This window comes from Phalacrocorax aristotelis, chromosome 21, assembly GCF_949628215.1.
Source record: "Phalacrocorax aristotelis chromosome 21, bGulAri2.1, whole genome shotgun sequence".
Lineage (NCBI taxonomy): Eukaryota > Metazoa > Chordata > Aves > Suliformes > Phalacrocoracidae > Phalacrocorax > Phalacrocorax aristotelis.
In genome coordinates, this window is record NC_134296.1 from 329,099 (window position 1) to 356,873 (window position 27,775).

General features: G+C 54.1%; 2 protein-coding genes, 1 long non-coding RNA gene and 2 other non-coding genes across 7 annotated transcripts in view; 1 reads left to right on the forward strand and 4 right to left on the reverse strand.

Annotated features, from left to right (window-relative positions):
* Nucleotides 1–376: 376 nt before the first annotated feature.
* Nucleotides 377–16,082, reverse strand: LOC142067109 (SUN domain-containing protein 5-like). 3 transcript variants are annotated; one of them, XM_075115407.1, is made up of 15 exons: nt 15,555–16,082; nt 14,971–15,078; nt 13,713–13,908; nt 10,663–10,863; nt 8,815–8,921; nt 8,488–8,572; nt 7,729–7,796; nt 7,086–7,147; nt 6,879–6,919; nt 6,529–6,622; nt 5,861–5,945; nt 5,177–5,289; nt 4,416–4,583; nt 3,966–4,055; nt 377–3,298 (listed from the first exon to the last, which is right to left on the reverse strand). In XM_075115407.1, exons 4-15 carry the CDS (start codon nt 10,713–10,715, stop codon nt 3,167–3,169), a joined length of 1,098 nt encoding a protein of 365 aa, XP_074971508.1. In that variant the 5' UTR covers nt 10,716–10,863; nt 13,713–13,908; nt 14,971–15,078; nt 15,555–16,082; the 3' UTR covers nt 377–3,166. The 3 variants fall into 3 exon arrangements, 2 of the variants coding, with proteins under 2 accessions (XP_074971508.1, XP_074971509.1); XM_075115408.1 differs by lacking the exon at nt 13,713–13,908; XR_012663896.1 differs by lacking the exons at nt 377–3,298; nt 3,966–4,055; nt 4,416–4,583; ... (7 more) ...; nt 8,815–8,921; nt 10,663–10,863 and adding an exon at nt 12,814–12,842 and having other exon boundaries at nt 15,615–15,864.
* LOC142067419 (small nucleolar RNA SNORD45) lies at nt 12,687–12,771 on the reverse strand. Its single transcript, XR_012664031.1, has one exon. It is a non-coding gene; the product is annotated as a small nucleolar RNA SNORD45 (small nucleolar RNA).
* On the reverse strand, nt 14,737–14,819 carry LOC142067427 (small nucleolar RNA SNORD45). The gene has a single exon (XR_012664039.1). It is a non-coding gene; the product is annotated as a small nucleolar RNA SNORD45 (small nucleolar RNA).
* A 48-nt stretch (nt 16,083–16,130) lies between the features above and the next one.
* On the forward strand, nt 16,131–17,677 carry LOC142067110 (uncharacterized). Its single transcript, XR_012663897.1, has 2 exons — nt 16,131–16,769; nt 17,305–17,677. It is a non-coding gene; the product is annotated as an uncharacterized LOC142067110 (long non-coding RNA).
* A 6,992-nt stretch (nt 17,678–24,669) lies between these two features.
* Nucleotides 24,670–27,775, reverse strand: part of LOC142067111 (voltage-dependent L-type calcium channel subunit alpha-1S-like) — a 65,392-nt gene continuing 62,286 nt past the window's right edge. Inside the window, exon 38 of the mRNA XM_075115410.1 lies at nt 24,670–27,591. Coding sequence (XP_074971511.1) covers nt 27,460–27,591 — 132 coding nt within the window. The 3' untranslated portion in view covers nt 24,670–27,459. The remainder of the gene's footprint in view (nt 27,592–27,775) is intronic.

A 27,775-nucleotide genomic window follows, 5' to 3' on the forward strand; every position in this document is an offset into this window, starting at 1 on the left:
CTTCATGGATCAAAGGCTGTAGTTACCTCGTATGGATGTTGTAGTTTAACACCAGTAGGCTGCTAAGTTGCTTGATCTCTCTGCCCTGGAGGGATGGGGAAGAGGCTTGGAAGAGTAAGAGTGAGAAAACTTGTGCGTTGAGATAAAGACAGCATAACAGGTAAGGCAAAAGCTGTGCTCACAGGCAAAGCAAAACAAGGAATTAATACACTACTTCCCCTTAGCCACTTCCAGGAAAGCAGGGCTCCCAAGGCCTGGCCCTGGGAGCCCCGAAGAGCTGGCCCAAGGCTTATTGCTCGCCCCACAACCCGCCCTGCAGTCTGCCCGGCTGCCATGGCGTGACCGAAATCGGGAATAAAACTCCGTAACACCAATGTAGTATGAAGAAGCGGGCATTCTTTATTACGGTGCCAGACGCACAGGGGATAATTCCTCCTAGTGTGCATACCGCAAGGCGTGATAGACAAAGCTTAGATTGCTCGGTTATATACATATGCATTAGCTTTCCTGGAACTAATTCTAACACTTGCTTCCTAATTACCCGTGCGTTTTAAGTCCCTCAGAAGCCCCTCAAGAGGTATCGGGTGGTCCCTAGTGCTTTGCTGAAGGGGTGTTTTTTCTGTCCTTTCCATGAACTCTGAGTCCTTCTTCCACATATGGTCGTGAGTTGGCCCATCAAGTAATCTTGTCACAGTGTGTGGCAAGGTGTGTCGGTTTCACCGGGTGTTGTGACTCTTATCTAGATGGAGATGTCCATAGTTCCTTCTGTCTTGGTTTCGACTGGCGCCAGCTGCTAGGTCGTTTGCATCCCCGTCATGCTCGCAGAGATTACGTCCTTGAGTGCATTCTTGCCTAGAGGCCCCTCACAATATCAACCTCTGATATTCAGTTCACAATAACCTTTGTGCCTGACTGCTCAGGTGCCGATTCAGATCGGTGGTGGCAAGAATGATCCTCCAGCCTTCCTGCCTGTGCATCCTGAGCGTGAACCCTCTCTGCTTCTTCCCCAGCCTCAGCCACAACAGCCTCTGCTCCTCATCTCTCAACAACATATTCAAGACCACCTGTATCTCCTTCCACTCTGGGTCATGATTCTCCACAACAGTTTCCAATACCTTCGCCACCTTTGCCGCATCTTCCCCATACATTAGAGCCATCTCCTTCCAAGCCCATCAGCCTGCTACTGAGAAGGGTACTTCAACCCGCACCCACCCTCCTGTCCGACCCACGGCCTGCCTTAAGGGTGCTTGTAGCACTGCCCCCTGTCTCCTAGTTCTTCCTGCTACAGCACTGAAATTCCGGCCCCCCTTCACTTTCTATTACTAGCGATAGAACGAGGGGAGATGGCTTCACGCTGCATCAGGGGAGGTTTAGATCGGATATTAGGAACTACTTCTTTACTGCAAGAGCGGTCAGGCATTGGAACAGGCTGCTCAGAGAGGTGGTGGAGTCACCATCCCTGGAGGTATTTAAAAGACGTGCAGATGTGGCCCTTCAGGGCATGGTTTAGGAGACATGGTGGTGTTGGGTCGGAGCTTGGACTTAATGATCCTAGAGGTCTTTTCCAACCTTAGTGATTCTGTGATTCAGCACCACCATTTACACCCCCATATCCACTTGTCCAACTTCCCTGTTTCCACACTGATCGTTACCTCCCTGTAGACTTCCCTGTCCCGGAGCCACTAATCATCCTACATCATCTTCCTCTTCCACCAGCTCCTTGTATTTTACACCTCCTTTTACCAGTACTACATGCAGAACAACATCATTTGGGTGGTTTGTCCCAACATTGTTCTAAGGCCAAAACATTTGCATCCTTAGTAATCGATCCGCGATCTTTTCCCCTTTTCCAACCGCTGCTCTGCAACGTGAAAAACAAACCCACGTATGGGATCTCATCCCATTTTCCTTCTCTTTTGCAAAACATCATCGACTGCACTATGGTATTATTGCATTATAATATATATTATTTTAATATAGTAGTATTATAGTATTATATTTCAAAGTACAGCTCGGCGACCAATGATTACAATGCTCAGTTAACTGCTTCCTTGTGAGGGGATCGAACCCACCCCCACCCCCCTTCCAATGCTTCAGTCAACGCCCTAGAGGTGACTTCTTTAAGACCTTGCCTTTAGACGATTCCCCACCCATATTAAATGTGACTTCCAAAACAACTATCTGATCCGAACATGCAAAAATAAATCCATATTCTGATAACCACGCCAAAATTCAGAGACCAGTCAAGACAAGTAGCCAAACTGGGGACTCAAACCCCATTCAGTGGGACTCTAACCCGCTTGGTCAACTTCGGGGACTCGAAGCCCTTTCCAAACCAGGCAGGGGACTCGGACCCCCCCAACAAGAAAACATCCTTGGCAAAGTTCTTCTTCTCTTAATAACTGACCAAAACAACTATTACAAGCACCGGTACTTAAAACCAAATTATAACTACAATTTCCAATTAAACAACCTTTCCCCTCCTGCGCGGGCAGCCCTTTGGCTGGTACGTGAGGCATTCACGCCAGCAAGCGCCTCATTCCTTGACCTCTCGCCGGGCCTCGAACCCAGCGGCGGGACTCGAACCCGGGGCCCTGGCTGGCGCTCCGGGCGCGCCCGTAGCAACGTGCTCGTCCGTCGGCACGCGGCCGCAGCGGGGCGGGGCCAGAGAAGGGGCGCTGCGGTGGTTGGCGGGGGGCCCTGCCTGTCCCCGCCTGGCGGGCGCCATTGGCTGAGAAGCCGGGAAGAGGGTGGGCGGGCGCCTGAGGGAGCTCCTGCAGAGCCCGCGCGGGCCGGCGGGCGGGGCCAGTCGCCCTCTTGTGAACTGAAGCCGGGCCCTTCGGCCTGCCCTGGGCTGGGGCCACTTGCGGAGCCTCCAGGGGCGGCGGGAGGAGCGCTGACAGGCTGGGCCTCCCCTCTCTAGATTCAGTCTTGGGAATGCTTCCTATCTTCCTCGTTTTTAAGAAAAAAATTGCATAGAAGTTGTAACATTTTCCACACGCTCCCGAATTCCCCTCCCACAGCGTGGAACGTCTTGAGCACCCCACTTTGGAGACAAATCTTCTACAGTTCTACAGCCATCTCAATTGCCACATCTTTTAGATTTATTTGTTCTTCCTCCCCTTCTTCTTCTTTCTCATGTTTGACTTTTTTTTTCTCTCTGGTTTCACCTGGGGCTTTCCGGTTGTGCCATCTTCCCATGAACCTGCACTCGATAAATGCAGGTGTACGCTGGGTTTCCCCAGTTGCTCTTCACAAGAAGTTTGATAGACGGAAAGGCTCTGGGAAGCGGCGCGTTCTGTGAAGAAGAGTGGGAAAAGGAAACGGGGGTGTTAAGAGCGGCAGTGCAATCACCCCGTCTTTGCATGCCGGCCCGGCTGGGGCTCGGTCTCCCTTCCCTCTGCCCCTTCCCGCTGCTGCTTGCTCTGTGCTGACAGGGAGGCCGGGGAGGCGCTCCTGCACGTGGGGCACCTGGTGTGCAACCCCGCCGAGCTCCCGCTGCCTGCTGTGCCTGCTCTCCCCCTGGCTGGCGTGAGAGCGCCGCGGGAGAATGGGCGTGCTATGGTGGGAGGAGAGGACACTGTCCAGCCTGCCAGCAGGCCGCAGCATGGAGCGACGGTGCTGCCCGACGCCTCTCGCCACCAGGCCGCCCTGTTTCTCCACGGCACAAAGACGCTGCTTGCGTGGAGTGGGCGCACGTGCAGCTGCCTCTGCTGAAGGCACCGGGCGCAGCCAGGGATCTCTCGGGACTCATGCTCCTACGGGCCTGACCCTGCCCTTGCTACCCTCTTGCTACCACCACCGCGTGCTACTCAGCCCTCCCAAGCCCGCAGGTCTCTCTCTCATGACGGCGGCCCGGGCCCCTCTGCCCAGGGAGAAAAGAAAGCATGCGTGCCCTTCCTCCATGGACTTGCAGGCAAACCTGCTGTGCTCCCTGGCATCTCGTCCCCGTGCGTGGAGCGTACCTTCAGAGGGAAGGTCTGAATAGCCTCTTTTGCCACGTTGTACGTGAACGTCCCAAGGAGAGTTTCCTCTTCTCCGTCCGCATCCACTCCCTCAGGGGCAAAGCACAAGGAGAGCCGCTCAGACTCATCCCGACAGAGAGGCAAGGTACGCGCTGGCTCAGCCCTGTTATCCACCCACCCTCTCCTGGGGCTCAAGCAGCAGCCTAGCACCGGGTATGGTGGAGCTCAGTCTCCGCTTTGAGATTTGGTCAAGAACCCAGAGGTGCTTGGCCAGAACAAACCTTAAGAGGGATGAAACCTCTCGAGCCCCTGAAGCGTCCCGCGAGGGCACTGCAGTGCTCGCGAGAGATCGGGACACAAACCCCAGAAGATGCACAAAAGCAAGCAGGGCCCTGTCCTGGCTTTGCCCCAGGGTCAGATGCCCGCCAGAAGCGCCCAGCAGAGACTTACAAAGACAGCGACGTCTCTGGGGGCACTGATGACGGTCCCAGATGGAGACACGTCTTTGGAGATGTGCTGCACAGTGACGGCAGTCAGATGGACTCGTGCTGGCAACCTGATGACCACCTGGCCCTGATGCCCTTGGAAAGGCCAGCAGTTTCCTGGGGAAACATCCGCCTGCAACCAGAACGCGACAGCAATGAAGTGTGAGAGAGCACTGGGGCCAACACCACTGCCCATGTAGCTCGAAGCATAGGCGCCAGCATGTCTGTGGGGCCTATTTCAGCTTGAAAATGAGGTGCCTGTGAGGAACTGGACAGAAGTAGGAGGCCCCCTGCCCTGCCTGACAAAGGGGGTCTCAGTATTAGGGAGCAGAGGAGAAGAGTGGTTACGAAAGCATCGTAGTCAGGCCCGCGCAGAAACACGTCCCTGCCCAGCGGCTCTGCAGGGCACCCGCCACCTCCCGCCTCCCGCCCGCAAAAAGGCACAGTTAGGGGTGAGTGTGGAACCAGGGTCGCCAGGGAGGAAGGCTTTCACCCAGCTGTGGCAGAGGACTGTGGGCAAGATGCAGCAGTTCACCTCTGTTCACCTCGCCAGGGGAACCACGGATCTCTAGCAAGCCCAGCCCTGTGTGAGAGCTTTGGTGTCCGGAACCTGAGCAGCACGGTGGGCTTGACCAGTACCACTGGCCTGAGGGGAGAGCCCCTGAGGTCAGTCCCCAACTTCTCAGGAAGGAAGGACACCTTCCCTGAAGATTTCTGCTACGATACCTGCAAAATAGTCTCAGGAGGCTTGGCAGCGCGGAAGAACCATAAAACCCTGCAGCCCCAATTCTCTTGGCAGTCGTAGGTCTCGGAAGTTCTCTGCCTGTCAATGGTGGCACCTGTAAGGAAGGGAGAGCAGATGACTGCTAGAGGCCGCAGACTAGAAGGGAGCTGGTGCTCAGGAGTATTTGTGATGCCGCCGTCCAGCTCCACGTCTGTCAGTCCTGTCCTCATCACCACGCTGGGGGCGGGGGGGTGCCCAGCTGCACAGAGCAATGACGGCAGCCCCATCCCTGGTGAGTGCTTCTCTCACAGCACCACGAGGAGAAGGTCTGAGGGCTCTGGGAGCCTGCAGGCGCCCACGAGCATGACAGCAGACCAAAGCTGAGGGCTTGGAGCATGAGCAGCAAAGGACGGCCCAGCCATTCCCTTTGCAAATGCAGCGGAGAGGAGCAGAGCCCCTCCATCAGCACAGGAAGACGTGCGGGGGCAGCGCCAGGGGCACCTGTGTGGAGGCCGAGGGCTTGACTGGGAGGGAGTCTGAGCGACCCACTCTGCCACAGCCTTGCTCTTGGACCCCGTGAAGGATTTAAGCTGCCCCATTTTGGAGAGCAGCGCCTGGAGCACGGGCTCCTTTGGGGAGTGCTAGAGGCAAGCGCAGGACAAGGACTGGGCTGCTTGTGTCCATACCAGAGCTTTCCAGGGCCCAGTCAGACATCTCGACGTAGGCACCCAAAGCCTTCTTGGACGCTGCCTGGTTCACTTCCTGAGCTTCCTGGGAACGCCAGAAATCAACACAGAAAAGGACCACATCAGCAGGCAGTGCAGCGTGGCTCCTAGCGCCCACAGAGGCAAAGGGTCAGTGTCAGGAAGGCAAGGCAAGCCTTGTCCACAGAGCTGCAAGACTCTCTGCTGCTGGCGTGAGCCGTGAGGACTAGGAAGATTATCTGTGGCCATGGCCATGGCCATGACCCCAAGGTGTGCTGATGTGGGTCCCCACACCACCGTCCACACCCTCTGTGCTCTCCAAGTCAGGAGGGGGAGAGGCTCAGGCCCTGTAAGCCATGGCTGGCACTGTACGTGTGCCTGGGTGCCACCACCGCCTCAGGAGCCTGCTCAGAGGAGCCAGAGGCACCAGCACACCTAGGAAAGGCTCTCAGGAGTCCTCTGCTGCCTGAAGTGGCCTTGTTACACTGGGGCTGGAGAGGGGCCTGTGCAGTGCAGAAGCTCACCCAGCAAGCTGCTGGGGCAAAGGCTGGGTTGCTGCAGTCAGCAGTCTGACCCCACCAAGAACCCTGAAGAAAATGTTCTCAGGGGTTCTGCCCAGCCAAGCCTCCCTCCCCAAAATGCAGGATCACCTTCAAACTGCGGATCTGTGCCCTCAGCCGAGCCACCTCCTCCAGCAGAAAGCGTGTCTTTTGGGTTTCCTCCGCCGCCAAAACGGGCAAGTTCCTGCACGACAGGAAAGCCGATCTGGTCAGAGAGCGGCCCATCGCCTCTGGGGAGCGTCTGAGCTCAGCAAGAGGAGAGAGAGACACGTGTGCTTTCCCTGCTTTGCCAGTGCTTCCCTTCCACACCAGGCTGAGCAAAAGGCAAAGGCAGGAGGGAAGTACGGGAGCCCTGGCTATTAGGAAAGTGAGTGCAGGTAGCACGAGGTCGGCGGACGCTTCTGCACAGAACCAGTTCCAGCTCAGGAAACCTCTCTTACCACAGCATCTTCAGGTTTGCCGACGACACACGTGTCAGCTCCTGGGAGGGAAAAATGCTCCATTAGAGCATCTGCTACCAGAGTTGCCGCGGCTTCCCAGGAGAGGCTTCCCTAGGAAGGCACAAGCTGCCGCTTCTTTGGGTCAGCCTGCGTGGCAGCAGCACAGCCTGTGATTCCTCCAGCCACTGCCAGCAACGAGTCACTGACCTCTATCAGTCCCTTTGCCTGCGTTGTCCACACCGGCAGCGAGGTCGCGCAGGAAGCACCAGCTGCAATTCACATCACCGAGAGACGGTTATTTTAGCGGAGTTGCTAGCCATCCCTGCAGCTGCGTTGTCGCCTGCCTGGTGCCCTGGGGCTGGGCAGCAGGTGAGCTGAGGAGGTGGGGAACGTGGGGTGCAGAGAGAGGACGCGCCTCTGACCGGGAGCCATCAGCCCAGGCTTGAGGGGACTGCATAGCCGTGGCCTTCAGGTGTGCTCGGTGCCCCAGAGCTACTCCCCATTTCCCCTCACTGCTTCGGTGAGCACCGAGGCTGGGCTGCATGGGCTAGGAGAGGTACCTCTCCATGGGCCCCCCTGCACGGCCCCTCCCGTCTGGGAATCCCCAGCTCAGGCTTGGAAAGAGCTACGCCCTTCTCTCGCAGACTTGCAGACTAAGCAAGCCATTTGGCCCAGTGGCCAGAGCAGCAGCACGGCTGGGAGGCTACCAGTCTTACCGGTAGTCCAAACGCCAGTGCCAGTCAAGGACCTCCTCAGGACGCACCCGCACCACGGGCGTTTCACACATACTGGCCCAAAAGGAAAGCTGGCATCCAGCACAGCCAGGCTGTGTTTGCTCATGAAAACTCACCCAGAGCCACTGGGAGCCACAGGAAGAAGACTTTCAGGAACCTCTTGCTCTGCGGGCCCATCTTTTGCCTAGAAGAGAGTCCTTTGGGTGTCAGTACTGCAAGTCTTGGGCAAACCCCCTCACCCGTGGATTTCCCTCCTCAGGCCCTAAAGCCATTGCTTTGCACGCCTTTCCACACCATTCAACGCTGCCGGCAGATCTTCCCCAAACGAAGGGCTCCAGGAGCACCTTCCGAAAGGGAATGAAAATCATGCAGGGAAGTAGAGGGGTTGAGCAAATGAGGACTGCTTTTCAGTAGTTCTTCTGGTGTGGACCTTGCTCTCTCTTGGCTGAGAGAGCAGGCCTGTTCTCACTTGCAGTCACACAGATTGCTCTTAGGGGTGTTTCTCCGCACAGCTGGGAAGCGCAGGGGCCTCGTCTGGCTTTCCTTCCAGACCTGTGTGGTCTCTTGCCAGAGCTGGGGAAGACCCTTGCCCTGCGGAGGCTTGGCTGTGCTCCTGAGCTTCTGGCTACACGGCGGTTTGTCCTACTACATCTCCGGGAGGGTTCTGGGGCTCCGGCAAACGCCTGGGAGTGGGGCTGCCAAGGGGCTTTGCTCTTGGCTCTCCCCGAGAACGGGCACCGCACAAACTTTGGCGCACGAGCGGGAGCCCCGGGCTGCTGGGTGGGGAACACCCTCTGCTCTCCCCCTTGCTTGGGGGAAGGGACATCCCCCTTCTCCCCCCGCCCCCCACCACAGCAGAAACAGGTAGTACGTACCTGGCAAAGATGCGTGTGCTCAGCAGATGTCTCCACAGGGAGACAAGGGCACCTGCCAGATGCCAAGCCAGGCTGAGGACCGCCCCTGGGCAAAAAAGCAAGAGAAAAGTTAGGCCTGTCTCTTGAGGTCTCTTCTCTAGGATGCCCAGCCACACGTGTTTGAGCTCCCTGCGGGAAGGCGGGCACCCAGTCCTACGCACTCCCTCCCTCCCTGGGGCAGCCTGCACTTCTCCTGCCTCTCGTGACATTTGGCCAGAGCTCTGGCACAGCGCAGCTCTCCAAGTTCACCCCAGGGGACTTCACAGCAAGCAGCAGTGCTGAGCTTACTTGCAATTCCTGTGGCCTTGTTGCGCCACTTGGCAGGCCCTTGCGTGGCAGAGCAGGGAGCCGAGGTGGAAGGGACCGTCACCAGCTCCACCTCCACGCACGGGTTCCTGTGGGAGGAAAAAGACAAATGCTGGTTGCCCACCATCGCCACGCCACGGGAGCCGAGGCGGGCCGGAGCAGCCTGAGCAGAGGCCCTTGTCAGAGGACGGGCTGCCCCAGCCCACCCGGCAGGACAGCCCTATTCTGAGCCCGTCACTCCCTGCTCCCTGGCACCAACTGCCCCTTCGCAGACAGCTCTCGGTGGCCGTCTGTGGAGAGGGCACAGGCTGCTGTCCCCCACCGTGGGCCGTCCCCCACCATGGGCCACACCCCTCCTCCCTGGTCACTGGCGTTCTCCCGACCCCTCTCCTCCCCGCACAGCTGCCCCACCACAGCCAGGCAGGACCCCGCCTCAGCATCCCAAGAGGGGGGCAGTGTCAGGTCCCAGGGGCTGGCCTGATGTGCAGCAAAATCTCCCTGCAAATCAGGGTGGGCTCTGACCCCTGCAGCACAAGGCTACCCCCTCCCCAAAGGCCCCTGCTGCACACTGGCTTCTGACGCCACTGACTACATTGGGCCACGGCCCTGCTACTCCGCCCGAACCTGACGCCCCAGGCAGGAGCAGCCCACTTCGTACCCGCTGGCCTGGCAGCAGCTCGGCCCCGCTGCCTCCCCTGCCAGCTCTTGTCTGGCATTAATCCCAACGGAGCCTTTGGAGGCCCCTTGGTGTCTTCCCTGGGGGGCCTTTCTCCTCGCCATCTCTGGGCCAAGGCAGGCTCCCCGCTCAGCTCTTCCCCCTCAGCCCCAGCAAGCGTGGCCTGCCCAGGCAAAACCAGCTCCAGTAGCAGCCACGTGCCTGCCGCCTCTCAGCAGGAGCGCACCTGCCCGGGCAACAGCCACACACATCTGTGGGCTCCTGCCCCACGCGCCACAGGGCTGTGCGGGTGGCCAGCTCTGAGCTCACAGTGGTGGCTCTGACGTCACACTGGGGCTCCCCAGGGCTGAGCCGGGAGGGGCAGAGCGGCTGCTGCCGTCCCAGGCGCTGGGAGCCCGTGCCTGTGGGCGCGCTGAACCCTGCCACGCTCCCGTGCCAGGCGGCTGCCTGGCCTGGCCTGCCGGGCAGGGTTCCATCTCTCCTGGGCACCCCCGGGAAACCAGAAAGGGTGCTGGAAAGGGGGCTTTGCTCTTGCCCCACGAGACAGCCGCTTCCAGCAGCGGTTCTCCTCTCGGAACCCTTTTGTGGGCCAAGAAGAAAAAGGGCCAGTAGACCGGAATGTGCTGTCAGGCGCCCAGCGGTACATCTGGTTAGCAAGGACTGTTTGTTTTCTTGCCCCTGCTGGTTCTGCCTCCGCTTCCCTCATTTGAAATGGCAGCGTGAGCATGCTCCTTCCTTGTCTTGCAGTGGCCTGGAGGGCCCAGGAGCAGAGGGGCACAGGCTGCGCTGAGGGCTCTGGGCAGCACGGCCCGTACCAGGCTCCCAGCCTGGCAGCACGGGGTCACAGGCTGTATGGAGCACGGCCCCGCCAAGTCCCACCTCACTGCCCGCTGGGAGCCCCACGCCGGTGCAGGGCCAAGCCGTGCTGGGGCAGTGCAGGGCTCCAGCTACACAGCCATGCCAGCCGCTTTAGCAGGGGAGCACAAGGCGCCCACTTCCCCCTGGGCAGCCCCAGGCTTGCCTGGGCCCATGGACCCGCCAGCGCAGCGGGCCGTCCAGGCAGCAGAGCTGCCAGTGCCGTTGATGACAGGAGGGCCCTGGCAGCAAAGGGTGCCTGAGGGGCTTGCGGCAGGCTGGGCAGCTCTCACACTCACGGGTCAGGGCGGCATTGGGCGTGATCCTCTGGGTAGGGACGGGCTTCCCTCATCCAGCTCTGGAAGGGGGCTCCTGTGGGAGCGGTTCCTGTCCCTGGAATGCTCCAGATGGGCTTTCCGAGTCAACAGAGAACGTGGCTGACTGGGACGTCCTTGATGGAGAAGGCGCTATACCCCAGGATGCCATGTCCATGACAGCAACTGCAGGACGGAGAAACAAAGGGTTGCAAAAGGCAGCGCCTGTGGGAGCGAAGAGCCTAGCCTTAGCGTTAGATGGTGGAGCCCACGATGGCAGCACCCCAAGGGCTGCGGAACCAGACAGCCTTTCTGGGAAGCCCAGAGGCGGTGGTCCGTCAGAAGGGAACACGGGTCAGGGAGCTCAAATTGGCAAGGGCAGAACAGAATAACGAGGGGCGAAACGCTCAAAACTTCCCCGTCGACAGTAACCAATGTGACACAGAAGGACCCCCAACAGAGAGCAGCGAGATCTAGAACGGGGACGCGCACGGGCTGAGGAACGGGGTTTCCGACAGGCCAGTCACACAGGCTCTCGACACCCGTTCGACAGAAACTTGGCAACAGCCTGGGTGCCGGGAAGGTGCTAGGCCAAATTGTTCCCTCCGCTCCTGCGGCCCCACTACCGGGACAGTGAGGGAGGAGCTCCGAAGCCTGGGAGCCCCGAAGAGCTGGCCCAAGGCTTGTTGCTCGACCCACAACCCGGGCCTGCCATCTGCCCGGCTGCCGCAGTGTCACCGAAATCAGGAACAAAACTCCGTAACATCAATGTAGTGATATCCTGAAGAAAATGGTCGTTTTGGAATTCTCCGCTGAGCCACAAGAACGAACTACGTGAGCTTGGCAAAACAGAATTTGATGGCCAGAGTCGGGAACTGAGAGATAGAGAAGCACTTGTTTTACCACTATTTCCTTGAGGAGAGCTAAGAGACTGATCAAAGCAAACATCCCACCTCAGAAGCCGCAGAGAACTGGGCAATAAAGTGTATAGTTAAGGAGAAGAACTGGTTCTTCCCCCAGAGGGTGGTGGAGCCCCGGAACAGGCTCCCCAGGGAGGCCGCCACGGCACCAAGCCTGGCGATATTCAAGCAGCACTTGAACAACGCCCTCAGAGGCACGGTGTGAATTTGGGCTTGTCCTGTGCAGGGATGGGAGCTGGACTTGACGGTCCTTGTGGGTCTCTTCCAGCTCAGGACATTCTACGAATAGACGCAAACTGCACAGTGAGGAAAAATCGAGGTCTGAGTAGCGAATACAAAGATTTCTGAGGTAGCACTGACGTGAGCCAGTTCGCTCCTGGGACACAATGTCTTATGAACACAACAGTGCTGGTCTTGGGCCCCAGCTGGCTTTATGTTTTTTCTCCTAGCTCATGTCACCTGTAAAAACAGTAGTTGAGAATTTATTATAAAGAGCATAATAGAAGAAACAGCTGAAATGAAGGAATATTCTCGGGCCAACCCTGAAAAACGCTAACAACTTTAACTTTCCATCCCTACAGTCAGCTGGAATCTTACAGTCGCCAGCTAAAATTCAAGTCTTACAAAAATGCAAAATGGAACCTACAAGCCCAACACACAAATATATTATCTACCTTTTTTTTCCCCCCTCAAAAAACAAGTCTGAACACGTGACTGTTGACTGTGATCAAAGGAAGATGTGACATGACCCTTCAAACATTCTGGATGCGTAGGTGGGACTAAACCGTGTTTGTGAATTAAGAATATGCATGCTCATTAAGACAGGCGGGTTACATTTACCACCAAACCTCTACATCAGCATTTGCCAACACTGTTCAGCTTTGAGTACCCAGAGCTGCGATCAGTTAACGTGAGAGCACCTCCTAGTAACATCCAAGTATTAAACTAACAACTATACCTCCCTAGCGCGTAAACGGAAGGAAGCTCAAATTGCGCCCCCTTCTCCTTACGCTGCCTTAGAACGTGACAGGCATTTGATTCCAGGTTGAAAAAGCGCCACGGTCACAGTCTAAGGAAACTGGAGTTTCCCAGGTCTCAGAGTAATTCTAGAGCTAAAGTGGTGACAGACATCACCTTTACATCAGATAATACGTGCCAACACTCATCACTGACCCGAGAAGGCCACCTCCTCCTGTCCTGCCCAAGGGTTTGAAACCCAACACACTTTCTTCCCAAAATGGGACGCTACAAATAAATAAGATAACACCGTTAAGGCATTACTTGAGATGGGACTAGAAACACATTACGCGAGCAACCAAGCACTTGTCTGGAAGCACTGGAGCCTTTCGGGTACTGTTTTTCACCACAGTTTACTCGAGAAGAAATATAACAGGCAGAACAGATGCTGAGAAATTTCAGCTACCCTGGAGATAGCTGTGGTGAACAATAAGATTGAGACTAAGTGCTGCTTCTCAGCGGGAAAGTAACCACCAAATAAATACAGTGCTCAGACTGGTATAATTTGTGAGTGATACGGAGGCAAAAAAAAAAAAAGCAGACGTGAGGAACATAAGACCCGACTACAACCTTTCTTTTGTGTAGTACTGAAGTGTAAACACACTACACACAAAAACTATAGGTATTACGTGAACGTACAGGTCATGTCGTCATTACACAATTACTTTAATACTCACTAATATTATTTCTGTCCGTACCAGTACCTATAAAATCCAAACCTTTACTCATCCTCTGGCCGTACGCATCTTTCACCTCAACATACACCAAGAAGCATTCGTAAACTCCAAACGTGACTACCTACAAATTCCAGTAAAGCCTGCAGCTAGGACATATTTAGAGAAGACTGTGCAAAATTCGTGAAGAATACAGACAACATCACCAGTCAAGCAACTGAAAAAGCACGACGTTCCCAAATTCGACAACTTCTTGAGAAGAGGAACCGTAAACCTTTGCCCGCTGCATTATGTTTTTTTTCCTCAGTAACACACCAAAATAGTTTTTGCCGTTGGTATCCAACAGCACCTGGTTCCTAAGCCCGCAATCATCACAATCACTGACTCAAAGGCGCTGTCTCAACAACTACCCTGTTACCTTTACCTGGACGTGCTGAGGGTCGACAGAAGACGAGGATCAGGACCTGCGCCGGCACTTATTCCACCACATTCGCGCTGTCAGGGTTTGAGGAATGCCAGAACTTCGTCCATCTCCATTCGGTGCAGCCATCCCACGAGATCCACTGCTGTCTGCCCCAGGAAACACTGCCTGCCCTCAAAGACTCCAACAGACTGCGTCCCTAAGCGGGGCATTATTTTAGTCCTTCATCAGATAAGCGCAGCATCAAACCAGAGCAAGGAAAATGCCTTAGTTAACCCTTACAAAGCCTGCAGGGCATCACATGCTTCCCAACCCATCAACCACTCGGGATGTGCGAACCACGCACGGACACGACCTGCAGTACACACGCCTACGCTACTACACTTCCCTCCTCCCCTCTATTTTCTGCTCTAAAAGTACCAAGCTCAATGCCAAGGTAAACATGTGCAAGTAGTAAGGCACCAATTCACTCTAGATCAGCGGCTATTACCTTAGCGCCCAGACAAACGCTCAAATCCCCACGAGTCTCAAAAGTAACAACTCTAACATTTAACGAAACTTACCGGCAAGGGCCAAAGCTGCCACCACCAGCAGCTGCACTAGGAAGGCAATTCTCATACGCGCGTATATCTATCTCCCCTTCTTCTATTGTTTACCTCTGCTACCCGTAAGCATTACTTTCTCGATGCAGCACTTTAAGCCATGTCTTTTCCGCACGGCAACAACAATCGTAAGCAATAGTGCCTCCAGCTGCCTTGCGGGCACTAAACACGACTGCCAGCTTTTCCCCCCTCCAGACATAAGCAGTTATTGACGCTTTCTGCCTCCTGGAACTGCAATGCAATTACTGGGGGCTACGTCTGGTAACCTCTGCCTCCGCCTGATGCTGCTAGTTGCCGTGTTCATCAACCCAAAGAACAACAGGGCAGTGCTGCGCCCACATTCAGGACAGTGGCCTTCAAGGGAGACACGTGGAAATACAGCTGCAGCCTCCTTGCAGACAGAGAAGCAACAAGTACTTTGTTCCCAGGTCTCAGAGTAATTCTAGAGCTAAACTGACCGTCTTCAGGTTTATACTCAGATAATACATGCCAAGACCCACCACGGACCATGGGGAACTAACCTTTGTACGTCACGGGGGATGGCAGGGCAAGAGAGGAGCAGCTGGGGAGCTCGCACCCACACCCTAACACTCAACATGGGAATAAGGGTTGTCACACCTAAAAAAAGCACAGCTGTGCTGAAGTTAGCTCATACTCACACAACTGCCTTTCAGTGTCCCACACAAAGCTGCAGAGGCCAAGCGTTTCTCCAGAAGTAACGTGCTCAGGGCATCAGGTTTTCTTAGTGCGCCCTTTCATGGCATGACCTTTAAAAAGCACCAATAAAACATAAGTTCAGGTTCAAAAGGAGCTTTAAGATCATCAAGTCCAACCGTTAACCGAGCACTGCCAAGGCCACCACTTAAACCACGTCCCCAAGCACCGCATCTACAGGTCTTTTAAATACCCCAGGGATGGCGACTCCCCCACCTCTCTGGGCAGCCTCTTCCAATGCCTGACCGCTCTTGCGGTAAAGACGTTTCTCCTATTATCCAATCGAAACCTCCCCTGGCACAACTTGAGGCCATTTCCTCTCGTCCTATTGCTTGTAACCTGGGAAAGAGGGCTACCCCCCCTCACTACAGCCCCCTTTTGGGCAGCTGCACAGAGCGATAAGGTCTCTCTTCCTCAGCCTCCTCTTCTCCAGGCTAAGCCCCCCCAGCTCCCTCAGCCACTCCCCAGCACGCTTGCTCTCCAGACCCTTCCCCAGCTCCGTTGCCCTTCTCTGGACACGCTCCAGCACCTCAAGGGCCTTCTCCGCCGGGCACGTTCCAGCCGCTCTGCCCCAAGCCTGGAGCCTTGCCTGGGGTTGGTGTGACCCAAGGGCAGGACCGGGCACTTGCCCTTGTTAAACCTCGTCCAGTTGGCCTCGGCCCGTCGATCCAGCCTGTCCAGGTCCCTCTGCAGAGCCTTCCTGCCCTCGAGCAGATGCCAGCCGGGTGGGTCAGGGCCAGCTCGGCGGGTTTCCAGCCCGGGAGCATTTCGGGCAACGCCGCAGCAGCACGTGCCTGCTCGGAGACGGATCTTCCTCCGCCTGCCCGGACCGCGGGCACGTTCCTGCCCTCCTTCCCGGCCTGCCCGAGCCCTCCCGACGGAGCGAAGGAAAACCCCCGATGAGCCCGAGGCGAACCCCAGCTCGCCGCTGACCAGGGGTCCCCCGGCGCCCGGCCCGACCCAGGCGGGCTCGGCCGCACTGCCCGACCCGGGCCCACCGCAGCGCAGCGCAGGGCGCGGAGCGGCCGAGCCGGAGCCCCCGCGCCGGAGCCCCCGCGCCGCCCCAGGGCTCCGGCCGGGCCGGGCCGGGCCCCTCCCCGCCGCGCCGCGCCGCGCGCAGCACCGACCTCGGCCGCCGCCCGCGCCGGAAGGGCGGAGCGCCCGGCAGGGCCCCGCTAGGGCTGCCGGTGGCGTTCGCCTGACCCGCGCCGGCGCGCTCGGGCGGGACCCGGCGGGCGGGACTCGGCGGCCCGCTGCGCGGAAGGACCCCGCCCGGAAGCGGGCGCGCCGCAGCGGGCGCCGCGGCTCTGGGGAGGGGCTCAGCCCAGGGAAGGGGGGCGACGGCGCTGCCCTCGGAAATGAGCCCTTTCCTTCCTAAGTAACGCTCTTGCTTCGACTGCGCCGTTAGCGGTATCCTGAAGAAGACGGAATTTGGGGAATTTTCCGTAAGCCCTAAGAGTGATCTCCGTGAGCCCGGCACACAGACTTTGGCGGCCGGAGTCGGGAACTGAGAGACAGGGAAGCCCTTGTTCTACGACTCTAGCCTTGAGGAGAGCTGAGACACTGATGGAAGCAAACGTCCCGGCGCAGAAGCCGCTGAGAACGGGGCGATAAAGTGTATAGTCAAGGAGAACAACTGATTGGGATGCTGACAAGAACTAAAGCAAAGTGCCCTGTACGGGAGCTACCCTCGATATAGCAGTAAAAATCAGGCCCATACGCCGGCAACCGCCCCCTGTCTCTAGTAAGCAAGCCCCTTACTCCCTGAGCACGCGCGGTGAATTAAAAGCGAGCTGTACCTTTACATCGAGGCGAGAAAGCAATGAACCAATTATTAGTTGAGGCGTGTGAATATTAGCTGTGACTGACACATTTAACTGTACAAATGCCTTGCAGTTCCTCGGGGTGGGGTGCAGCTTTGTGGGTTACCACCTAGCACCCATCTTTGCACAAAAATTCATCAAATAAAACGACTCCGCCCTGTGTGGAGTTTGGTGTTCTGCACGCCAGGCGGACGAACCCGCCTTTCGGGGTAACGTTAGTTACCAACGCTGGGCTCTGGCAGATGCCATCCGTGCCGGGCGGGAATGCCTTTCTGAGACTCTGAATGAACAAATATGCGTAACGCTGGCTGGCACCGAGCAATGGAAAACAATGCTCTTTTCTGGGCCTGGATTTTGGGTCTGGGGAAGGGGTTGGGGGCATGTTGGGGAGCTTTGGTGTCTTTTTCAATACAGCAAATACTTGTCCAGCATGTCACAGTATTAATCTTCCCGCAGGTAAATAAGACGGCGGTTTACAGCCACGAAGCACTCTCTGAGCCATGTAGACGTCACACCTGGTGACAGGATTTGTACCGTCCAGCACTATATTCGGAGGGTGGGTGACGGGGTCTGTAGTGAAGCAGGGGCGTTTTGGTGTGTAGCTGTACATAATTTCACAGAGGGTTCAGTTGGGAAGGGACTTCTGGAGGTCACCCAGTGCATGCCCCCTGCTCAAGCAGGGCCACCCAGAGCCCACGTCCCAGGCCCATGTCCAGTTGGGTTTTGACTGTCTCCAAGGATGGAGACTCCACAACCTCTCTGGGCAGCCTGTGCCAGTGTTTGACCCACCCTCAGAGTAAAGAATAAAAAACCCAAAACAAACCAGAAAGTATGTTTTCTTGTGTTCGGGTGGGATTTCGTGTGTTTTCATTTGTGCCCATTGCCTCTTGGCCTGTCGGTGGGCACCACTGCAGAGTGCGTGGCTCCCTCTGCTTCCATACCAGGAGTTCCTGTTCATGCACGTTGATGAGATCCCCCTGAGCCTTCAACAGGCTGAACAGTCCCCGCTCTCTCAGCCTCACGCTCCAGACCCTTCATCATCGCCGTGGCCCACCCTTGGACCGTCTCCAGTATGTCCGCGTCCTGGACACGGGGATCACAGCACTGGACGCTGCGCTCCAGGCGCAGCCTCACCAGCGCTGAGCGACTTCCCCAAGAAGTCCGGGAAAGCGCACCCTGCCAGCACTGAAAGAAGGGCCTGTCCAAGTTAAAAAACAAAATCTCACAAAAATCCCTCCTTCTCAGCTGTTCTTGCCGCAAATCTGGTTAAGTGTGTATACGCTGATGGGTTTAAATGTACTGGATTTGAAATAAACAGGATGCTTTAAGTCATTCTTAAGGAAAGGCTACACAGTTTCACTTGAATCATCCTCACTGAACCGTCACTTGCTTAGGAAGCGTGGCCGTGAAAGAGGCCACGCGCTTGGGGCCGACATTCTGTTACTGCTGGGTAGTATCTAAATCCTTAAGACCGACGCGGGCGCAGGCAACCGCAGCGCAGGCCTTGGCGTTGCTGCGCTGGAAGGGCTGTTCAGCTGCCGGGGGCTGTAGCACAGCGAGAACCGCAGTACAGCTGTAACGTACGACAGACACTGCACAACTTACCTGAGATAAAATTTAAATGATGCGGCAAGCAAAGTGAAGAAAAGCAACTGCACCTCGCTGCTTATAAACAGCTTTTTACCAGAACGCAGCAGTGCCCGTCAGAAATAGCATTTTGCTCAGCTAATTTTACCGCAGAAAAACCTTGTGTTGTGAGGTTCTCGTTTCTTGCCCCTGATTGTATTTGGGCTTTTGGGGTAATACCCAAGTTCAGAACAGCGTCTTTATAGAGGAAGATAAGGCAGCTTCCTACAGGTTCTTTCACATGGGGTCAGTTAAAAAGGAAAAACATGTATAGAACGGAATGATCACGTTTCTTTCCTCTCACTATAATAAAATCACGTACCTGTATTTCTCAGGAGCTGTACTTTACATTCATCCGTAAAGAAGCAGCCTTCCCTAAGGTGCAAGAAGACAAGTATCTGCGTCATCAATGCTACAGGTTTCTTTGAGGCGCAGAGATAAACGCCCCGAATGAAAATTTCTGTCTGCTGGACCCAGGTGATTAAGACGGTTAAGCCACAGAGAAGAAGCCCTGTTATGCTGAGCCATGTGAGAACACAAACTACTTTCTGTCCGTACTGACTCATGGGCGTGTGCAAAATATCGGTGATCTGCAAGTAGTAATCCAGGCACCTTCGGCGAGAAAGAACACCTATCCGTGTTGTAATCTAGGAGAATGTTTCTGAAAGGTCTAGAAGCCAGTATCTAGTGGCTTTCAATTTTTTAAAAAGATGCAGGTTTCTCAAGGCCACACAACCACAGCGTTAGCATATTTGTTTTAGCAAGCGGTGGCCCTGTAGGTCACCGTGTGCTGTGACAAGGTGGTCCTGAGGAGACAGAATTGCTTTTTTAAATTTCCCTGAGATTTGTTTATTTGATATCCACCCAAACCCCAGTGTTAGAACAGTGGGACAAATCTGTATCGTCATAAACAATACAGAAACACCTAAAATCCAATTCCTTGTTGCATGCTGAATGCCTTCGCAGACAAAAAAAAAAAAAAAAAAGGAAAAAAAAAAGTCTGACTTATGTTCCCTTTTTCGATCACATCAATTTTACAGGGAAGGTGTTTGCCTCTTCTCCCACCAAAAGCCAAAGATTTGAGCGAAAGGGAGTGAGTGGGGAAAGAGCACAACCAACCTCTTTGGAATTCAGAAATGTTTAGAAAACACCAAGTTTGTCAGTGAGAAGGGATGAAGTAAGAGAATGGCCGGGGAGTGCAGAAGTAGTGTTCTATCGTGTATGGAATAAAAACATTTGGAAGGAAAATGGTTTTCTCCACGTCTTTGTAACTGTGTTGAGAAGCGCACAAAAATCCTCTTCCGTGAGAGCACAGGGCGCCACAGCAGCCCCATGCGTGCTTGATACATTTCATTAAGCCTTCTGTTTGCCAACATCCTCACGAGATATGATCATCCTTTGAGTCTGAGCAGGCCCCTTGTAAATCCAAACAGAAGAATTGCAAGAATGTTCGCTGATCATTTTTTACAATATTTTAACCAGATCTTTCTACACTTGCTGTCGTGGTTTAGCCGGCAACTCAGCCCCACGCAGTCGCTCGCTCACTCCCCCACCGGTGGGATGGGGGAGAGAATCAGAAGGGTAACGCTCGTGGGTTGAGATAAGAACAGTTTAATAATTGAAATAAAACCAACAACAACAACAAAGCAATGGAAAGGAAAACAACGAGAGGCGCGAAACCCGGGGGGGTGGGGGGACGAACCACCGAAACAAACCACAGGCGACGCAGCCGCTCGCCGCTTGCTGCCCGCCGACCCGACGCCGCGCCTCCCCGAGCCGCAGCTGCCCCCCCCCCCTTAATATACTGGTCATGGTGTCACATGGTATGGAATGAACATGCCATTGGCCAGTCGGGGTCAGCTGCCCCGGGCGTGGCCCCGCCCCGCCCAGCCTCCCGCCGACGCGGCAGAGCGCGGGAAGCTGGAAAGGTCCCCGACCACCACAGGCACCGCAGTGAAGAGAATTAACCCCTTCTCAGCCAGAACCAGCACAGAAGCAAACACGGTTTCGGTATTGCCACCTTCCATTCGTGTACTGTTCCTGGATTCAGCCTTCGCTTAGAAAAAGGACTTGTGACCTAAATGGCAAAGCATTTCCCTCTCCTAACTGGCTTTCCAATCCATTACTTCCTCACAGAGATGCTGTCTGCATCTTCCGTAGACTGCGTTTGGTCTGGTGCCTCAAAGGATGGTAAGAAAAGCCGTATTCAGGACAGAAGTCCATACATTTCGGTGCCCTCTCTCACAGCAGCCGGGAGCAGATGCTCACATAAATTTAAGGAGCGAGGTCACGTTTCAGCATAGCTGTCTCTCTCTGTCAGCCGGCTGTACTGCCCACCTCAGTCAGTGACTCAGCCCTCGTTATAAGGCAACTGCAGTTATGCAGGTCTTATAACTAATTCATTAATTTTCCTAATTTCTACACTCAGATAAGAAAGAACAAAAGAAGGAAAGAAGGTAAGGGAGGGAGGAAACGAGGATGGGAGCAAGGGGGAGACGAAGGAGAAGAGAGAAAGAGACAAAAAAGAGAGAAACCCTCATCGTTGGTAAGCCCTCTTAGTCAGGAACACAAAATCTTGAGAGCGGATTATGCAACTAAATGGCTGAAATTCCACCTGTAATGGCCTTCTGCTAAGCTTTGTCTCTCCTAAGTCGTCAGCCTTTAAGTTCTCTACTTGCATTGCAGTACCGCAAAGTCCTCGTAGAGTTAACAATAGCCAGCACCCTTTCTACCTTAATAATATGCTGCTTTTAATTCCCCACAGCCACCTTTTTTCCCTAGCCTCCACTCCACACACCCTCACTCTTCACCATTGGTGATCCGGAGGAAACTGCTGCTGCTTCTGGAGTGATTTAGCAACCCTTGACACAGGAAGTCGGGTCTTTGCCCTTGCAATTGACTCTCCAGCCATACCTGGAAAGGCAATACATGATGTCACTTCAGGAGTTAGAGAATGATTGAAATGGTTATAAAACCAAACTTGGTTAGTCTTTGAGAGCCCTGCGTGAAGAAAGCTGGGCACGAAAGAGATGGATCAATGACAATTCTGATGAGCTCGGTCTAGGGAGCTGTGGGAAGGGGAAGGAAACAAAGGGAGAGCTATGGGAGGGGAGGGGAATTTAGGGAGTTGGAGCAGGTGCTGGGAGCCAGGACTCCTCAGTTCTCCTTTCAGCTCTAGGACTGTGGTAAACTTTGCCAGATACAGTTCCTTACCCATTGTTCCCCACCTCTGTCAATAAGGATGTGGGCCAAAAGGCAAAGAGAGTTCCTAGAGGATGCCAGTACCTATTTCACCAGCCCTGCAAGGCCGGGGCACGTGCATGCCACAGACAATCCGGCAAACCCCAGCTCAATAGTCCAAAGGTCAGAAGTCAGGGACAGAGTTGCTGCAGGAAAGAAATTTAGCAATAGCATGGAGATTGTGCTTATGGTTGCCATAGGACTTGAGCTGGGATTTGCGTATGAGTAAAGGCTGTAAAAAACCCAAGAGCCACATTTACAGTAACATACAAGACTGAGTTTATAATTAAAAGAGAGTTACCTATGGGCGTTGTGAATGGAGTTTTTTAGATGACTTAAAGAATCACCGTCAAAGGTATTAGCAAAATTGGTTTTAAGAAGATATTGTGAAAGTGCGACTTCACAAAGTTCGATGGCAAGTTCACTCTATTAATTACTGCATGGAAGAAACATATAAAGGAAACATGAGTTACACTGGAGTTAAAATGATTCACAGAGAGACCATGGATGCAAAAGGGCAAGGAAGACCCTCCCATTGAGTCATGAGGTTCAGAGCAGAACCCCTTGCTGGCTAAACTCCTGATGGAGCTTAGGTGTGGCCTAGGTCCAACCTTAGTCTCAGACTTGGACAACGTTTTATGTCTAAGGGATTGTACATGCAAAGTTTACGTAACGTTTCATTAGCATCAATTCAACACACAATCAAAGTTACCAGGACAAAATCAAAGTCATCATACTACAAGGTTTTGTGTGATATCAGCTGCTTTCCAAATCTCTGCCCTTGGTGAAAGGTCTCTCTGCCTTGAGCGGCAACCCTGAGAGGTGTCCCAGCTCAAGGGGAGATCACCACCACACATCCACGCTGCCTAACCAGGAGAGCTCAAAGGTGGCTCACTTAGGCTGTCATATTTATGGGATAAAGTGGTTGGCTCGTAGCCAAATCGCGTGCGATGGACAAGGTATGCGTGAGACTCCTTGTACCCACAGCTTTCTTCCTGATAAATGATAAATGATCCTTAGGCAAGGCACCTGCTCTTGATGTGTCAATCACGTGATGGGTGTTCCAAGCTCATATGCACTGATGCCCTACGGTGGCAGTCTGCTGCTTCGTGGGTTTTTAGAGAACAGATTGAAACTAGAGGAGTTCGTGGGCCCGGCTACGGCTCAGGCCTTTACCTTCTCCGCAGCCTGCACCAAACCACCACTGTTGCATTAATAGTAGGAGTCTGAGGAGTGGCAAGGTTCAGACAGGACCCCCTTGCTTTCTAAAATCCTCCTCCGAGAGGAGTCTAGGTGCGGCTAGGTCCAGTCTTAGTCTCAGACGGTTTATTTTCTAAGGGTTGTAGAAGCAACCACTCATCAGAGTATTTGTTGTCAGTAACTAATCTGGCAGATGCCCGGCCTGCTCACGTTCAGTGAGAACCATCACGGCTAGATCAATGAATAGTGCGATTTATTAAAGCGACAGATACACAGGTTCTTTGGGTCACCGGTGATAAGATTGCTGGTTACAAGACGCACATAAATACCGAGGATATGAGTACACTGCTGGGCTACAAGTATGCTAAACAAATATGAAGCAACTCTACTATGAAGCAAAGCAACTCTAATACGTTAGAGATTTAAAGTGACTCTGTAGAGGTTTCCAATCTTACCCAAAGGCATCCCACCGCGGGGTAAGAGAAGCTCAGCCCATCGACTGGTCCCAGAAGTCAGAGTGGTACGCGATGGTATCTTCCCTGACACCCTCTTTCTCTTCACAAATTTCATACTATTCTTTATCTTTCAGGTGGAGCTTGAGTGACTCTAGTCATACATCCCTTTATTATGGCTGGCGTAAAATTTCCTCGCTTTGCTTTTAAAGATGTAGGCTAGAAAAATTCAAAGCGCGTGCCCAGTGAGGGGTGGCCGCACCTTAGAGGCGGGTAACTTTTGGGATGGAGGTGTGTTTTGGTATTAGAATGATATTATAGCGAGCAAAGTTCACCAAAAGGACAGCATTTAGTCAAAAGCATGACGGACCGTTGGCCCAGGGTCGCAAATGTGCAGCGTACCAGCTCCATGGTACCTGGAGTTCCCGTTTATCACAGAGCCCGGCCGCGATGCCCCCACACCGCTCCACCCTCCGGACAACTCCTCTCAGAGTCAGTACGCCAAGTTCTCCTGGCATTGCTGACATCTAAGGTTACCAGGGAACTTTCATGGAACGGCTTCCTCGCACGTCAGCTGCATTTCACCCTGAAAGCTTCTTCAGCGCTGTACCTTTTCTAAAAACATAAGCTCAGCGTCTAAGTCACCTCCAGCGATTATTCCACACACCACCAGTCTGGTCAAGGGGTCGAGCACATCCGTCACAATGGGTTAGGACCAGCCTTAGGTTGACTCTGTTGATGCAATTCAGAATTTTCCTATGATTTGAGGGTAGGTTTGCTATAGGGGCCATTTCTGGGTAATCGCAAGAAATGAGGCCACCCCAGGCTGCTCTAAATGAGGGTTTGGCTACACATGCATCGATTTTAGGGTACCATAGTTACCAAATCTTGAGCCGGTCACCAGCTCGGTGTTTGAGGTTAGGGATACTTCATGGATCAAAGGCTGTAGTTACCTCGTATGGATGTTGTAGTTTAACACCAGTAGGCTGCTACGTTGCTTGATCTCTCTGCCCTGGAGGGATGGGGAAGAGGCTTGGAAGAGTAAGAGTGAGAAAACTTGTGCGTTGAGATAAAGACAGCATAACAGGTAAGGCAAAAGCTGTGCTCACAGGCAAAGCAAAACAAGGAATTAATACACTACTTCCCCTTAGCCACTTCCAGGAAAGCAGGGCTCCCAAGGCCTGGCCCTGGGAGCCCCGAAGAGCTGGCCCAAGGCTTATTGCTCGCCCCACAACCCGCCCTGCAGTCTGCCCGGCTGCCATGGCGTGACCGAAATCGGGAATAAAACTCCGTAACACCAATGTAGTATGAAGAAGCGGGCATTCTTTATTACGGTGCCAGACGCACAGGGGATAATTCCTCCTAGTGTGCATACCGCAAGGCGTGATAGACAAAGCTTAGATTGCTCGGTTATATACATATGCATTAGCTTTCCTGGAACTAATTCTAACACTTGCTTCCTAATTACCCGTGCGTTTTAAGTCCCTCAGAAGCCCCTCAAGAGGTATCGGGTGGTCCCTAGTGCTTTGCTGAAGGGGTGTTTTTTCTGTCCTTTCCATGAACTCTGAGTCCTTCTTCCACATATGGTCGTGAGTTGGCCCATCAAGTAATCTTGTCACAGTGTGTGGCAAGGTGTGTCGGTTTCACCGGGTGTTGTGACTCTTATCTAGATGGAGATGTCCATAGTTCCTTCTGTCTTGGTTTCGACTGGCACCAGCTGCTAGGTCGTTTGCATCCCCGTCATGCTCGCAGAGATTACGTCCTTGAGTGCATTCTTGCCTAGAGGCCCCTCACAATATCAACCTCTGATATTCAGTTCACAATAACCTTTGTGCCTGACTGCTCAGGTGCCGATTCAGATCGGTGGTGGCAAGAATGATCCTCCAGCCTTCCTGCCTGTGCATCCTGAGCGTGAACCCTCTCTGCTTCTTCCCCAGCCTCAGCCACAACAGCCTCTGCTCCTCATCTCTCAACAACATATTCAAGACCACCTGTATCTCCTTCCACTCTGGGTCATGATTCTCCACAACAGTTTCCAATACCTTCGCCACCTTTGCCGCATCTTCCCCATACATTAGAGCCATCTCCTTCCAAGCCCATCAGCCTGCTACTGAGAAGGGTACTTCAACCCGCACCCACCCTCCTGTCGGACCCACGGCCTGCCTTAAGGGTGCTTGTAGCACTGCCCCCCGTCTCCTAGTTCTTCCTGCTACAGCACTGAAATTCCAGCCCCCCTTCACTTTCTATTACTAGCGATAGAACGAGGGGAGATGGCTTCACGCTGCATCAGGGGAGGTTTAGATCGGATATTAGGAACTACTTCTTTACTGCAAGAGCGGTCAGGCATTGGAACAGGCTGCTCAGAGAGGTGGTGGAGTCACCATCCCTGGAGGTATTTAAAAGACGTGCAGATGTGGCCCTTCAGGGCATGGTTTAGGAGACATGGTGGTGTTGGGTCGGAGCTTGGACTTAATGATCCTAGAGGTCTTTTCCAACCTTAGTGATTCTGTGATTCAGCACCACCATTTACACCCCCATATCCACTTGTCCAACTTCCCTGTTTCCACACTGATCGTTACCTCCCTGTAGACTTCCCTGTCCCGGAGCCACTAATCATCCTACATCATCTTCCCCTTCCACCAGCTCCTTGTATTTTACACCTCCTTTTACCAGTACTACATGCAGAACAACATCATTTGGGTGGTTTGTCCCAACATTGTTCTAAGGCCAAAACATTTGCATCCTTAGTAATCGATCCGCGATCTTTTCCCCTTTTCCAACCGCTGCTCTGCAACGTGAAAAACAAACCCACGTATGGGATCTCATCCCATTTTCCTTCTCTTTTGCAAAACATCATCGACTGCACTATGGTATTATTGCATTATAATATATATTATTTTAATATAGTAGTATTATAGTATTATATTTCAAAGTACAGATCGGCGACCAATGATTACAATATTCAGTTAACTGCTTCCTTGTGAGGGGATCGAACCCACCCCCACCCCCCTTCCAATGCTTCAGTCAACGCCCTAGAGGTGACTTCTTTAAGACGTTGCCTTTAGACGATTCCCCACCCATATTAAATGTGACTTCCAAAACAACTATCTGATCCGAACATGCAAAAATAAATCCATATTCTGATAACCACGCCAAAATTCAGAGACCAGTCAAGACAAGTAGCCAAACTGGGGACTCAAACCCCATTCAGTGGGACTCTAACCCGCTTGGTCAACTTCGGGGACTCGAAGCCCTTTCCAAACCAGGCAGGGGACTCGGACCCCCCCAACAAGAAAACATCCTTGGCAAAGTTCTTCTTCTCTTAATAACTGACCAAAACAACTATTACAAGCACCGGTACTTAAAACCAAATTATAACTACAATTTCCAATTAAACAACCTTTCCCCTCCTGCGCGGGCAGCCCTTTGGCTGGTACGTGAGGCATTCACGCCAGCAAGCGCCTCATTCCTTGACCTCTCGCCGGGCCTCGAACCCAGCGGCGGGACTCGAACCCGGGGCCCTGGCTGGCGCTCCGGGCGCGCCCGTAGCAACGTGCTCGTCCGTCGGCACGCGGCCGCAGCGGGGCGGGGCCAGAGAAGGGGCGCTGCGGTGGTTGGCGGGGGGCCCTGCCTGTCCCCGCCTGGCGGGCGCCATTGGCTGAGAAGCCGGGAAGAGGGTGGGCGGGCGCCTGGGGGAGCTCCTGCAGAGCCCGCGCGGGCCGGCGGGCGGGGCCAGTCGCCCTCTTGTGAACTGAAGCCGGGCCCTTCGGCCTGCCCTGGGCTGGGGCCACTTGCGGAGCCCCCAGGGGCGGCGGGAGGAGCGCTGACAGGCTGGGCCTCCCCTCTCTAGATTCAGTCTTGGGAATGCTTCCTATCTTCCTCGTTTTTAAGAAAAAAATGGCATAGAAGTTGTAACATTTTCCACACGCTCCCGAATTCCCCTCCCACAGCGTGGAACGTCTTGAGCACCCCACTTTGGAGACAAATCTTCTACAGTTCTACAGCCATCTCAATTGCCACATCTTTTAGATTTATTTGTTCTTCCTCCCCTTCTTCTTCTTTCTCATGTTTGACTTTTTTTTTCTCTCTGGTTTCACCTGGGGCTTTCCGGTTGCGCCATCTTCCCATGAACCTGCACTCGATAAATGCAGGTGTACGCTGGGTTTCCCCAGTTGCTCTTCACAAGAAGTTTGATAGACGGAAAGGCTCTGGGAAGCGGCGCGTTCTGTGAAGAAGAGTGGGAAAAGGAAACGGGGGTGTTAAGAGCGGCAGTGCAATCACCCCGTCTTTGCATGCCGGCCCGGCTGGGGCTCGGTCTCCCTTCCCTCTGCCCCTTCCCGCTGCTGCTTGCTCTGTGCTGACAGGGAGGCCGGGGAGGCGCTCCTGCGCGTGGGGCACCTGGTGTGCAA